This window comes from Diadema antillarum, unplaced genomic scaffold (assembly GCF_040938485.1).
Source record: "Diadema antillarum isolate AM-2024a unplaced genomic scaffold, OU_Dant_1.0 scf00000065, whole genome shotgun sequence".
Taxonomy (NCBI): domain Eukaryota; kingdom Metazoa; phylum Echinodermata; class Echinoidea; order Diadematoida; family Diadematidae; genus Diadema; species Diadema antillarum.
The window spans coordinates 1351481-1366597 of record NW_027270954.1 but is presented as its reverse complement, the minus strand read 5'-3'; the positions used below and the strand labels follow the sequence as shown (position 1 = coordinate 1366597).

The window sequence follows — 15117 nt, the reverse complement described above, 5'->3', positions numbered from 1 at the left end:
TTCTACCTGAAAGTGATTATCTTATGAATTTTAGGGTCAAAGGCCAGATGAACATGGTAACAAATACTATTCAGTACAGAAATTGCACTTTTTCTCCATACCGGTACCATGAAAATTACTCAATGCATTAAATGTATGAATGGGTCAAAGTCAAGTTAAAGTCCTTAAATCCCCAAATACATGCTCTCCTATTCATCCAATTAAACCAAGGTCAAGGAAGGTGAACATTCAACACATTTGTGACAAACTTGTCATTTCAATATTTTGCCAGTTTTGTGAAAATGTAATCACACATTGTCCACATGAACTATCTAGACCTATTAGGAGAATCATGCATTATGGCGGAGGCATACCAGTCGCCATAGCGACATTTCTAGTTCATATTTGCATTGTCCCTTGCAGAACCATTTACACATACACACACACACACACACACACACACACTTACATGTTAACTTATTTGAATGGGAGTTACAAAGTTGCCTATTGTTACTTATATATAGCATTTACTACCACTTTTTCCACCAAAAAAAAAGAAAAGAAAAGAAAAGAACAGCTTTTCAGCTCTCAGAATACTGCAGTGCTGTTTTTTCATGTCTTTCCATTTATTCAGTAGATCCATAGCAGAAGGGGCAAATTCAACCAACACCACTTAACCTGTTAGACAGGTAGTAAACTAAATGAAGAAAGTGGGATTTTTTTTTATTTATCTTGCCTTGCAAAATGCTAGTTTAATAGCAGTATGTTCAATGAAATGATATCTAATATGTTAAATTTCTACCAGCCACACAAAAGTTTATCTTGATGTATCAATGTGTATTGTAATGGTATGAAATTTGGTATTTTTTATCATTTTGTAGTTGTTTTCAGATTAATATCTTATCACATACCCTTTAAATAGTTGTGACCCCCCTCCCCCATAAATTCTTGATTTTTCATTTTTCAAAAAGGGGGTATATTTCAAGGGCTCAATTCAGGGAAAAAAATTCCCCAATTCATTGGAATAGGGGTATTTTATTTATTTTTATTTTTTTTAATAGTTTTGAATCTTTCCTGAACAATCACCCACAAAAAGGGTTAGTTTCAAACCCCCCCCCCCAAAAAAAAAAAAAAAAAAAATCTGAAATAGGATTTGTGCGGCTTCTTAGTGTTTGCCCTCATTCTCCTGAATGTGCCTACTGGGAATGTTTTGCTGCAGAGTATGCACGGCTGGCATTTTTTTTTTTTCACAGGACATTTCACACTCGTGCTGCACACACATCATGCCGCTTGCACATACGCTAGCAGTTTTCCCTCCCAAAAGCCCATGATGGGAGGTATGGGGGGAGTGCCTTCTTGATGGTTTCTCTTTTCAGCTCATGATAGGAGTCAAAATCCTAACCCATTTCCATCCTTAAAGGGGTATCTTCTGAGTGGTGGAGGCCGTGAGTGAACCTGTCAGAGGATGTTCAAATCATTGATATTCATGAATCTATTTATATGACATTATCATAATGCCATATACAAAAAAAATGTTATTCCCTGCATTCTACAAGGATCCTTGTAGCTCATGTCGGTTATATGTAAATTGATAAGACTTTCTGTAATTGTGCAAATTCTGAGTGAAAATATTCATTTCTGTCTGTCCCAGATCCCTACAGACAAACTCTCCCATGCTGGGTCAATCTTCCGCACACTCCTCCTCGCCAAATCCCCACATCTTATTAAGGACAGGAAGTACAACCTCCGAACCTACAGGAAGTGCATGGTGGGCTCTGAGATGGTTGATTGGCTGATGCAGCAAGGTCAGATGATGTTGGTGAGGTCACGCCCCCAAGCAATCGGCATGTGGCAGGCATTACTTGAAGAAGGCGTCATCACAGAAGGTAGATAATATTCAGCTCTTGTTTACTTTTAATATTATCATCATGGGCACTGCTATTAATTGAAATATAGAAACAAATGAGAACTTATACGATAACACTTAATTGGTTTAATATTCTTATCTATATTTGCACTTTATGCTATAGAACATATATGCATTGACAGAGACTCCGACCCCAAGCACCTTCTGAACTGGAGATTCTCCCGCCTTCAACCCCTAGCAAACGGGAGACTCCAACTTGATTTGCGTGAACATCATGAGCGTGAAGTTCCTTGTGACCAGGGTTGTGCTATCTAAGGCTTTCTTTTTGACATACAATGGCAATAAATAAGAAATCATTTGAGCAGGAGACACAGAGCCAGGGCGGGAGAAGTTGAATCTCAAGCGGGAGAACGGGAGATTTTGCAAAAATGAGCTTTCAGTGGGAGATCTCCTGTCGAAAGCGGGAGAGTTGGAGTCTCTGCATTGATATCCACCAGCTTGTCTTTGGAGAAGAGGCACTTTGATGATATACGTGTACATGCATCTTTATGGTGTCAATTTGAAGTTGGCTCTTGTAGTCTAGACTACTTGTTCAAAATATACAACCAATCATTTATCGTTGTCACAATTTCCTTCCGCAGTGTGCAGAGAGCATCCTTTCCAAGATGCCCAGCATCACTACCGGTTTCGGGAGGATGACCTGGGCATCACCAGCACGCCAACATCCTCCCAGAAGAAGGCTGCTGAGGAGGAACTGCCAGAGATCATTGCGATGCTGGCCAAGGTCGCCCCAGATGCCATGATGAGACTCATTCTCCGCAAGCCGTGAGTATCCCATCATTCCTTTCACTTCCCTTGTGGTTGCTGCAGACCCTCAGTAATTGTTTCCCTGTGTTACCCACTGTTTTGTATCATTGTTTCTTCATTTGCTGTAAAAGTATTCATTGATGCAAAATTGTATAATATTTCTTTTGTATATTGTATACAGTATCAAATGTGTGTTGGATGATGCTAGTTTTATGGCAAAAAGCTTCTCTTTTTATAATTGATTTACAGGTGTTAAAGTTGTCAGCTGGTTGTTTGACAGGGAAATTCATCTACTAAATCATAACTTTGCTCACCTAAATTGTCATCATTAGTAATATTCTTTCAGATTGAAATATTCAATGTTCTAATTCTTTGATGTTAATTCCAAAATATGTTTTTAAGTTATGTGATATTTTGGTTTCACTGGGATTTCAAGGTTTTGAATGAGCTCTTGATTTTCATGAGGGTTAGGAAATATAAAGAAAAAGTTAGATTGAAAGAAACCATAAATCCATAAAAACAAAATGGCACTTACTTCATTGCTCATTATTTTCAGTGAACATGTAACATCTAGAAAAGCAAACATCACAGCAGAAATGCAGTTTATCAAAGAGTTTCAAAACTTAACACATACCAAAGAAAGTAGCTGATGTAGAAAGTGTATGTTTCAGTGAAAATCAAATTTTTTTCCACATTTTGATGCTTTTTTTTATTGACAGAAAATTGGACAGAAGGGAAGAAATATTTGATGATCTCTGTCACAATCACAAGCTTAAAAATGTACTAAAAGCTGGAGTGCAGCATGTTGTATATCATATGAGGAGTTTCATTGTGTCTTGCTGCTTCTTGTTCTTTGTCCACTTCTTGATTATCTCCTTATCCCTTCATGTTTCATGGATTTCCAGATTTAAAGTCCCTTGATATCTCAGACAAACTCAAACGTGAAATTTTCATCAAATTTAGCACCTGGCAAAGGTTCTCACATGTGTACATTGTATCTGTAGCTGATTAGCAGTGTGTACCTTTAAGTCCAATCTCCATTCCTCATTGTAAGGTGGGAGGGGTGGTTTGGGTCTTTGAGTGATCTAGTGATTCTTTCCTTAAGACATGTGAAGAGACAAAGCTTTAAGAAATTCAAAACATTTTGAGATGGATTTTTTTTTAATGTTCTAAGCAAGCAAAGTTTAAGTGATAACAGGTAACTAATAGTTGAAGGTATAAGTCTTTGACCATTACTTGTGACTAAATGATGCATTATTTGTGATATCAGTGGTGTTAGTGCCTTTTTTTCAATAAACATTGCTATGCAGGAAGTTTACTGTAAAAAATGTAAATTCATTTATGTACAATTAATGACACTTTAACTATTGTCATGTTCAGTATTTTAGAGATTGTATTTCATGCAATTTCCCAAACATTCCTACTTGCAATATTTTCATAATGACGTGTCTTAAGCTAGTGATGCTCAAGATAAAACATGGTTTATGCTTAATTTCCATCACAGAGGAAGCTAACAGCTTTGCTGATGTTAGAGAATATTTTTATTACTGTTTATAGTGTGAGAACATTAGAAGAGGTTGTTAGAGACAAGGTTGATAAAGGTAGCTATTTCCTATCAAGAAAAATGACAAGTGACATGAAAAGATTAAGAATTCTTAGGAAGATGATGTCAGCTGCTTAAATGGCCTGAGGGTACCAATCTGGTAATGATGAAAACATTACTTTATCAATGTGCATAATGGATAAAAATCAATACAACCCCTTATGTGTAGTCAGACTAATGGGCAGCAACTCATGACCTCGATGTACAAAACCATGCTTAGCATGTTTACTTAATCATTGGCACACATTGCTTATCATAAGACTTAAAATTGGTAATGGGTTAGCAAAAATGCCGCTCTCTTTGGCATTCATGTGTTTTTTCTCCAGTATGAGGAAATGTACCTTCCTTAGAATATAAAACACAACAAATATTCCTGAAGGAATTTTGTTTTTATAGGTGATTCAGAGGTCTGAGGCCACCAATCTGAGCTATCCACTCTCTGATTAAACAAAAAATAGTCATCTTTTTATAGATGTAAAGGAAAAGTTATGTTAATCATGCAGGCTGGAGTCATAATGTTAATAAATCTGATTGGCTAAGAGACTGTTTTAACATTATTGTCCCGAGTATTAATAGTGGTAGCAGTAAAGTGCTAGTAATTCTGATGACATTTATTATTGGTATTATTTTTCATATCATAAGTACTTCTGTTTTGAGTAGAATGGTTTAAATGCAGTACACTTTTGCAAGGTTAAAATATGATTCCACTTCATCCATGTAGAAAACAAAGTTGTTGGCAAAAGAATATCCATGGGTGTCAAATATTCTTTAGGATGGCTTTCTTATGTTTGTGTTTGTATGTGAGAGTATGTGTGTGTTCTTGTGTGGTAATGGCTGCTTGTATATCCTGTCTTCTGACAAGATGACATTAAGGACTGGATGCTAAGTAGACTTTAGCCTAGGCTGTAAATGCTAGATTGCAGCAGATGAAACATTAATGTTGCCTCCTAATTTGAAAGCCTGTTAACATTGTGTTGTTCAAGTTTTTGCTGAAAGCTCTGGTTGCAGTCATTACTAGAAACCATCCAGAGATTCAGAGAATCGTGGGAATGTTGTACAGCAAATAGGATTTCAGAGCGTGTTAAACAGGAGAGCCTATTGCCTGCTGCCAGGTGCATACAACCTTGTTCAAGACATTCTACCTATGGTGTGTGATATTCTTTGACAGTCTTAACCCTTTAACACCTACCTGCCAATGGCTTCCTGTTCATAAAAAAGCACTAAGTGTGTGTGTGTGTGTGTGTGTGTGTGTGTGAGAGAGAGAGAGAGAGAGAGTGTGTGTGTGTGTGCGTGTGTGTGTGTGAGAGAGAGAGAGAGAGAGAGAGTGTGTGTGTGCATGTTGTGTGGATGTATTTAGATGTGAGTTTGGTAGTCTGATTAACATCAGCCGTGTATTATGCCCTGTGCACTGCAAACTAAAACTATCTCAGGCAACCAAGTCTATGCTGGTACTATAACAGAGTTCAGGGATAATGAAATGAAACACAAATATATTTGTTAATTGAGAGAATGCAGCATTATCAATAGAACACATTAATGAAAGTTTGAGGAAATTGGACAATCTGTGTGGGTGCAGCCATTGCTGGATGAAAAGACTATTACAGCTTGTGACGTCATGTATGTACAAAGATATCAAGAAAATGTGAAGGGAATTCCGCAAAATTTTAATTTTTTATGAAATTTACACATTCCCTTGACTTGTTACTGACATACACAAAGGGAAATATTCCCCCTGCTTTCAAAAAAGGTAAATAGAGTACTCTTTCATGGTGCCAGAAAAGGGAAAATATATTTTTGTATGTTTTTAAAAGTATTTTCTTGATATTGTTGATATAAATTATGATGTGACAAAAGTGTTGTAGTTTTCTCATCCAGCAATGGCTGCACCTAAAATGTAAAATTCATAACTGTTGAATGGATTGGTAATCTTCACTCATGGGATGAATTTTACTACTTCCTCGAGGACAAGACATTGGCATTGTTAGAAGCCTCGAGATAAAAGAGAGAAACAATCTGTGTAGACGCATTTCAGCTGTTAAACAAAGAAAATAAAAGTTTCATTTAGGCTAATTTGGAATACAAGTCAGTGTTAGATTTCATCTGAATATGATATTGTCAGGATAGTGTAGAATATAGTGTTGGAAAGACTCATTTCTTCAGCATAGGTTGTTCAACATTATAAAAAGAAGATTTACAGATTCTATTTAAGGACTCTAGTTTTTTAGAATTAAGCCCTCTTGCACTATAAAGATTTCTGTCCCTTTTCTTCTTCAAAAACTCTACTTTTCCTCAAATGTACAATTTGTCCTCAAAATTGGCAACTACAGCATCCGTTCTTCCCTTCAATGTTGAATGGTCATCGTCAAGTTTTGCTGCAGTCTCATGTTTGTCATCAAAAACCTGACCCTCAGTACCCACATCAGCTGCTTAATTGAAGTCAGCTTTGTCTTTGTAGCATCCTGTTGGCGTCGCCACGACGTTTGTCTGTGAAATTCTTTCTTGTACATTTCCCTACAGACCACACATGACACCACTCTGATCCCTTCACTTGTTGATTTAAGAATCCAACCCTTACATATCTTTGAAATCACAACGTATAGTGTGTCAGTATAATAGCTTAGTATGCATCAAGGGTACTTAATGTAGACAGTAAGGTGCATTCATATCTTATTAAACATTTAAAGCCTTGAATTGTTGGGTGTTATTTTGCTGATATGATATTCAAACAAGTTTAGTTCATCATTATTGTCATTGTTTCTGTAGCATCCTAGCAACCGCTGTCTAACTCCTATCGTGTCATTTTCTGTGAATGTATTTTTCTCCCGTTGATTGCTTTGAATAGTCATGTTCAAGAAACCAGTTGATTTGTTATTAAAGCAACAATTGACACAATTATGACAAAAAGATTCAAATTTTCATAAACCTATTAGATATTTCTTCTTTTTATATGTAATGAAAAGTGTGACAAAAATATAATTTATTTATGATTTTCTCTATATTGAGTGAATTGTTTCTAAATAAGTATGTTTGGAGAATGTTAAGCATGGCATACATCTCATATAATACAGTATATATATTGTCTCATTTGTGATACAAAATATATCCCCCAAATGTTTTCACTCTTTACACCTAATACATTATAGCACTCCTATGCGAGCATGGGGTTTTGAGTAAGTACTTGTTGAGTAACCATGGTAGCATTCTTGTTTGGCTGAAATCTACCTTTTCCATCTGCTGTCTTGTTCAGTGAAAACAATCGATGACTGGGTAGTCAAACTGGAAGCTTGTTCCTTCAGACATTTTGCCAATTACTTCATTAAAAAGATGTGTAACAATCCTATATGTCTATTCACAATCACCATTTCTATTTCAGAAAGAAGATAGAGAAACAATTTTAGGGCATGTGGCTTATGCTCTTGCATAATTCCATTTATGAATTTCCTGTTTTTGTCATCAGTAACTAATCAAAATTCTTGCTTACAAGATATTTAGATACAATTGTGTTCTGCTCATTCAAATTGTTGTAACAGTTGCCTTTCTTTAAAACTGTTGTAAGAAAATATTTGCATACAAAATATTTCTTTTTGTCTTGATGAACATTGAGAAAGAAACTAAGGTGATATCATTTGGTTAATTTGCACTAGTCCCTTTTAATGTGTAATGCAGTTTTACCAAAGCATGAATACCAGGGCATGACTCATTAACCAGCTCTGCTCTGTTTACACAAAAGATTATTCAATCATTATTATCGCCAATGTCCAATCACAATGTCACATACTTTTATATCATATGCTCCCTCAAATGTTGTTGAAGTATTTATTACCCTCCTTACCTGATAGAACCAAAATCTACCTTCAGGAATTAATGAATATCAGCTCATGAAAAAGACACATATGTAAATCCCAGATTTGTGAGGAAATCTTTGTAGACAATTTAGAAGAGCACTGAAAATGCTTTTGAATAATTATCCCAGTTTCAATAGGTCTGAGCTTTTAAAGTATTCTTTCATAGTCTGTTGGTGCCCCATGAAGTCACAAAGTAGAATATGAGCATAGATTAGAAATTACATCTGATTGCCAATTACCCTTCGATGTAAATAAGCACTGATTATTCAGTATTTAAATAGTAGTAGCTATAAATATCATGGGCATACATACTCCAGTTGAATATTCTGTAATTTCCGTCAATGTTTGTTAATCAGTTGCAATAAAAACAACTTGATGCAAGAATTGATTAATTCAAATAGATTAGAAATATCGCAATGTTTCATGAGGTACTGAAGAATTGAGTTATTTTCAATTGAAACTGATGGTTTTTGAAAGCTAATTAACCTTTTTATTTACAACATGATGACAAATACACTGCATGAGCACGACAGATTTTATCAATCATTTCAGAACTTGAAATCATTTGCGACATATGATTGCATCATTGTGAATCATAAATGGCACATATTTATAAAAATAGTACGTTAAGGATAGACAAATTAACGTTTGTGTCTTATGATTGTGCCCTATCGGAAACTGTAAAATCAATCAATAAGATTGATGGAAAATTTTAATTTTAATTGACTTTCATTTATTTGATTGAATATTCCAAGAAAATAATTATTTCATTTTCAGTTGTTCTAGAATTCTGGTTAGATATTTGGGAAAGGACAATGAATAAGAGAGATTAATCTGAAACCATTGAAAATATAATCTAACTTCTAGCTCTTCCATTCAGAACTATGTGGATGTTTCACTTTAGCAATTGAAACTTTGTTAATTTTCCCAGCAGCTTATTGATTGATATAAATAAATACTGCCCACTATCATGACAATGTTGATGGTGATGTGGCATAATAGTTATAAGATTTATGCTCATCATAAATCATTTTGTGTTTAAATCCACCCTGCCCTTTATCCTAGCACTGAGAAAGATCAGCCATGTCCCCATTTTACAGTTGATGTTTCCATTTTCCCTTGTTTCTCTGAGGGAGAGAGAATGGTCTTGATATGTTCATTTCATGTGTCCAAAAATCTAGCACCCCCATAGGGAGCACTTCACTGAACAAGATTTGAAAGCTGTCCACACAGAATGTGATTAAGCTCTGAGATTCAAAGTATAATGTCAAATTGAGAAATATAAATAATCATTCTAAATGATTTGGTGCATTGCGTTATGCCACAGTCACATCACATCCTGTATGGACAGCCCTCAAGTATCAGGCTTTTTGTGTCCTCTGGTCACTGCAAGCTGGTCTAGGTCTTGCTCTTTCCTGCAACCAGCCTTTCTCTATCAAGGCAAAGAGTCTGCTACATTGTGCCTCAGTGTGCATAGTCTCACCTGCTCCTTAGTGTCTCTAGAGCATGAACATTACTATCTCATCACATGTTCTCTGCCCTTTGCTTCATGCATGATACGTAGAGATATTGCTCTAAATGTATTTATGTTTGAATGTGAACAATTTCCTTACACTGGGGAATAAATCATATCAATATTAAAATGTTTATGATGGCATGATACTTTTTAATGGAGTACACCACACATGTTATGTGCACACACAGGTACTGACTAAGTTGTTCATTTTTTTTTTCTGGAATGTTTTGTCTCATGGCCTGGAAATTTGCCTGAATGTGTTAATTCTCCCAGAATGGATAAAGGAGCATTGTGCATGTATGAAATCAAAGCCCACTGTAGACTCGAGCAGACTTATTACAAGGGAGAGAATAGTACCACTACGACATACTATGATCTGATGTAATGTACAATAAATGGAGCCATTGAAAAGACAGTGTTTGTAATATGTAAGCTCCTCTGAGGAGGAGAATCAACCTAGAAATTTGTTCGGTATGAATTGAGCATAAATTTTAGACTCTCATTTTACAACACACATTGTAGAGTGTGTGATGTGACCTTTGACCTTTAATAAGATAACAGGTTGCAAGCTGTGTTTCATTTTGGTTGGTCTACCGGTATGAAGGGTCAGGCCAGCCCGCATCATTAACCGACGCACCTCGGCCAGTGTCCAATAACACACCTCATTGGACATTTCACAATTACCAAGCCCATCTGCTTCTTGAAACCCATCTGTGGCTATCAGAAGGTGAAAAAGGGAAAAGAAAATACAAAAACAAAAACAAGAAAACCTTCCTTTTCCCAGTATTCTCTGGGCTGCTAGAAGAGGCATCTGTGAAATCATCCAGTCTCCTTATTCCATTAAACTGTTCAAAACTTCCCCAGAAAAAAAAATATGTGAAAACAATTTCCACTGGACTGATGCAAGAGGCCAGCTATCATATATTAGTCAGTCATTCCTCTGAAACAAATGTTATATCATACAAATTACACATAAGATGTAATGTTTGCAAGATTATGTAACTGTCAAAATCTGGAATGACAGTCATATTACAGTCATCTTCTTCGTTATAATCATCTTCAGGTAGATGTATGTTGAAATGATCTACACGACACTTGATCTTTTGACATGCATGTCTCATTGACTGATAAAGTACACAAAATTACAAGATGATTCTGTCATACAAGTCAATCAGAATATAAGTTATTTTTACTCTCTAACCACAATGCTGCCCTTATACATCAATGGCCAAAAATGTCTTTATTGCAAGGTTTCGAAATGAATATATATCCAAACAGAGTATCTTGAAGGTACTGTTCCTTAAACTGACTGTATTGGAATACTTTCCCGTTTATTTATATTAGTATTGACTGGTGATAGCAATTTGTATTGAGTAATTCTGAATATTTCTCTGAGCTGTTTTTTTTTTTTTTTGGAGAATTATATTACCTTACCCAGGGATTTTTCCCTCGGGTTGTGTCTCATAGAATATCTCACCTTTCCTTTTTTTAAAATTAAATACACTCAGCAAAAAAAGAAAGTAAACACTTTTTCAAGTTTATATTTCTCATAGAATATTGGCTGAAAGCTAATTTATTATATACCATATTAAAGGTAATTTAATTGGCAATCAACTTGGTAGGTCAACAAAAAGGGAAACTTCACACATGAGTGAACACCTTTGTTTTTTTTCTTCCAGGGCACAAAAGTAAAAATTGCAAAACTGAACAAGTTGTCATTCATGCATATGTGCTCTCCCATAGAACATTAATAACAAACAACAAATTTCACACAAAACAAAACATGAATTAAGTTGCAAAAATAAATCTTTGATCTCTATATCTTTAAAGCCCAAATGATCAATGAAAGCTAAAAATAATGGAGGAAAATAAAGAATCTTATGTCAAATCTAAATTCAAATGAAATAAGAGAAGTGATTATTAACTAAAATGGTAGAAATTTTGGGCTTTTTTTCAAATTAGGAAATTGTAAATATTGTTTGGTTCTTGAATTTGTCTCATGAATTCTTAAAACACTAGATTAAAAGAAATAAATAAAGACATTTTGCTCATTTAATTATCTGTATGCTTATTATTCCCTGTCATTTGAACTTTGACTTGACAAAAAATTCTTATTTCCCCCTTTAGTTTCCCACTTTTGCTTTTCTTAGAGGTCATAAAGAGATAAAGAGAAAGAAAACTTGTTTTTGCTATTTTATTCATGTCTCTCATTGTGTTAAACTGGTCTTTTGTTGTCAATGTTATCATGAAGGGCATTTGCAAATGAAAGAGAACATGTCAATTTTTGCAATTTTTAATTTTGTGCTTTGGAGGACAAAAACAAATGTGCCCACTCATGCGTAAAGTGTTCTTTTCAATCAACCTATGGGCTTAGTAGCCAATTAAATTACCTTTAATATGGTATATAATACATTGATTTTCATCAAAATCTTCTATGAAAATTATAAACTCAAACAAGTGTTTACTTTCTTTTTTTGCTGAGTGTATTTGAGCAAGCAATCCCCCCCCCCAAGAAAAAAGACAACAGCAAAAACAAACATGTTAATTTACACCCAATCTTCAAATGGTATGATTGAATAAAGTTGCTAATAATTTGATTAGTGGTGTCCTATCTATAGCAGCCTCCCGCTCAAAGTCCATTCAAGAAATCCTCTGCTGAAATACTGCATATTTTCATCTCTAAGAGAAAATTACAAAATGAAAATGAAATGGTTTGCTAAGTTGATTTATAAAGCAACAGTGATCAATGTCATCTTCATATCTTCATCACAAGGAGAAAAAAATGCATCAATTATATGATATCAAATCTGAAACACATTTATGATATGATTATTACCAAATTATGACTACTTGAATTTCTCATTAATTGTGCAATTAGAAAAGATATTAGTTTATTGGTAGATGCCATTATTTCTCAATTATTTTGTTTCATTTCTGAAATTAGCATTGATTTAATTTTTGTGTCTTATATTTTCCATTAATAACAAAAAAACAAAGTGTTTAAAAGCAAAATTTAAACTTGCAGCATTTTGTACACTGTTCTCACTCATGTTACTTGACTTAGATGGCTATAATATTATTTTTTCAATCTTTTATCATCTAGTAGCATTTCTTTGTTTCAAAGCCCATGCTCTTACAATCTGTTAAATCAGTTCATCATTCACCTGCTCCTTCATCTAGCTTCAAATCACATGATCTCTTTACAAATCTGTTTCTGTGGTTTCTGTTACGCATCTGTTCTGAAACAAATCACATCTTTTCAGTGTGATTTTCTTTGAAAACTTGTATAGTGGCAGTACACGTAATTGACATGCTATCAAAGTTCACATTGTGCAGTTGAATAAATAATAGTTGACTCACAGGTACGTAAGCCTTGTCCTTCTAACAACCTGTCTCTTTCTTTTCTTTCAACATTAGTACGAACCCAAGAGGTTTATCATATTGTGTGTCATTAACAAATAGATGTTTTTGTATCTGTTGATGGTAAAAAAACAGACAAGTGATATAACATGTGACATACAAGTATATACTCTGCAATTGGTTGCATTCATGTGATCTCAAAAGCAACATGTATGCAAACAATTCATCTTGTTGCATTTCCATTGTAACTTGCCTTGAAGTTTGCAAGGACATATAGAATTTAAGGGTTATCTTGATGGTATATTTCTTTGTCACTCAAAAAAAAAAAAAATCAGGCTCTGATGAAATACCCCACAAAAGAATGACTTTCTGGAAGTGATATTCCAGCAAGGAAATGTTATCGCTGTTGAAATGCAGAGGAATTGGCCACTAACTTGATTGCTCAAATATTTGATGACTAGAATATATGTTATCAAATTTTGTGAAAAAGGTGATATTGAATGGATATAAACTGATCTGGTTCAGTTTGATAGAAAGGAATGCTGCATAAAATTACTCATGAATACTTTAGATAAAATGTGTAAAGATCCTCTCATGTACCTCGCAGGGTGGCAGCTCTTGTGATGTTCTAGCTTTAACCCGTTGAGGACGGTTTGATGTTGCTACAACACAAATTGTCCATAGACACCTGCCTGATTATACTCGGGACTTCGTCCTCAATGGGTTGATATGAATTGGTTGTGCAGGAATGAAATCGAGCAGCAAACAGAGTGTACACGTTTTCACTTTTTTTTTCTCAATATTTAGACTGTTTTGCACTGTTTTTTTTCTATCAGAGATTTGTGAGTAAGCCAGACAAAGATGTCTGCCGTGTGTGTCAGGCACTTTGTAATAGTTAGTAATTTTATAACATGTGTACGAGAGTGGGCTATAATTTGAAGACTTATCTACACTGAGACATTCTGTTACTTGATTTATATGTTTTGTTTTTCCCTTCATGTCATCTCTTTCTATCAGTCCTCAGGAGAGGAGTGTTGATGACCTTGAGATAATCTATGAAGAGCTCCTCCACATCAAAGCCCTAGCTCATCTGTCCACTATGGTCAAGAGACAACTGACCAGCGTCCTGGTCTTTGAGTGCCATGAGAAGGCAGGGACAGTTTGTAAGTTTCTTATTCCACCTGTCGCCAAAATGCTCATGAAAATAACTGAAAGATTCTGTCAAATTTCATGTCAGTCAGCACTGCCTGTTCTCATATTTTCTGAAATGATACCTACATGTCATTTTTGGTACCAAATCTCAAAATTTCCGTAGTGGTCATATCAAGTTGTCTTTGGTTTTGACGTAGTAAAGTTAAAAAAATATATATTATTAAACTCATTTGCTATAACATGTGACAAACAACTCAAAATAAAATAGAATGCAAGAAACCATGAGAAAAATTCGTAATTTAGCAGCGAGGGGTAAATTAGTAAGAGAAATTGGTAAATGAGTTGTAATAATACAATTGATAATACAATAATTTGAAATGAATGCATTTGTTTGAGACAGACCGCCTGATCATCAAAATGCAATTTATGACTGTGCATGATAGATGAACTTGATATCATTAGGGGCTGCATGGCATGTACTGTGTTGAATGTGAAATGTAATGATATGCTTAAATGGACGTGGAAAAGGGGATTCCTTGGAAAGGTTAATGTGAGTATCATATCACCTTTTAAGAGCATATAGACCCAGGGCATGCTTAAGGGACTTCAAGATTATTCCACTTCACAGGGCAAGGGAGAATTGCAGCTTATTGTTGGTAGAACATAGCTGTCTGGAAAGAGAACTTGGTCATCTCTTCTTATATCAATCTTGTCTGTTGGTTGAGATGAATGTGTGGACAGGTAACATGTGATTCAGAGGGAATGAACTGTACATAAATCACATAACTTTGGTACAGCTCAGAGGACTTGATCAAAAGAGCTCACCTACTTGTTGTGTACAATCATCAACTTGATCTGATTCCTTGATGAGCTGCTTAGTGTTCAAACAAGGCTGAATTTTATTTTTAAAAGTGTACATTTTGTTTCGTTAAGTGATATATAGACACAGGAAATATGGATATGCCTCTGTTTTTGACGTTCCTTTAAA

General features: G+C 34.9%; 1 protein-coding gene across 1 annotated transcript in view; it reads left to right on the top strand.

Annotated features, from left to right (window-relative positions):
- Window positions 1-15117, top strand: part of LOC139716427 (rap guanine nucleotide exchange factor 4-like) — a 161814-nt gene that overhangs the window by 130476 nt on the left and 16221 nt on the right. Inside the window, exons 8-10 of the mRNA XM_071627973.1 lie at window positions 1631-1865; window positions 2488-2671; window positions 13995-14140. Of these exons, the coding sequence (XP_071484074.1) occupies window positions 1631-1865; window positions 2488-2671; window positions 13995-14140 (565 nt within the window). The remainder of the gene's footprint in view (window positions 1-1630; window positions 1866-2487; window positions 2672-13994; window positions 14141-15117) is intronic.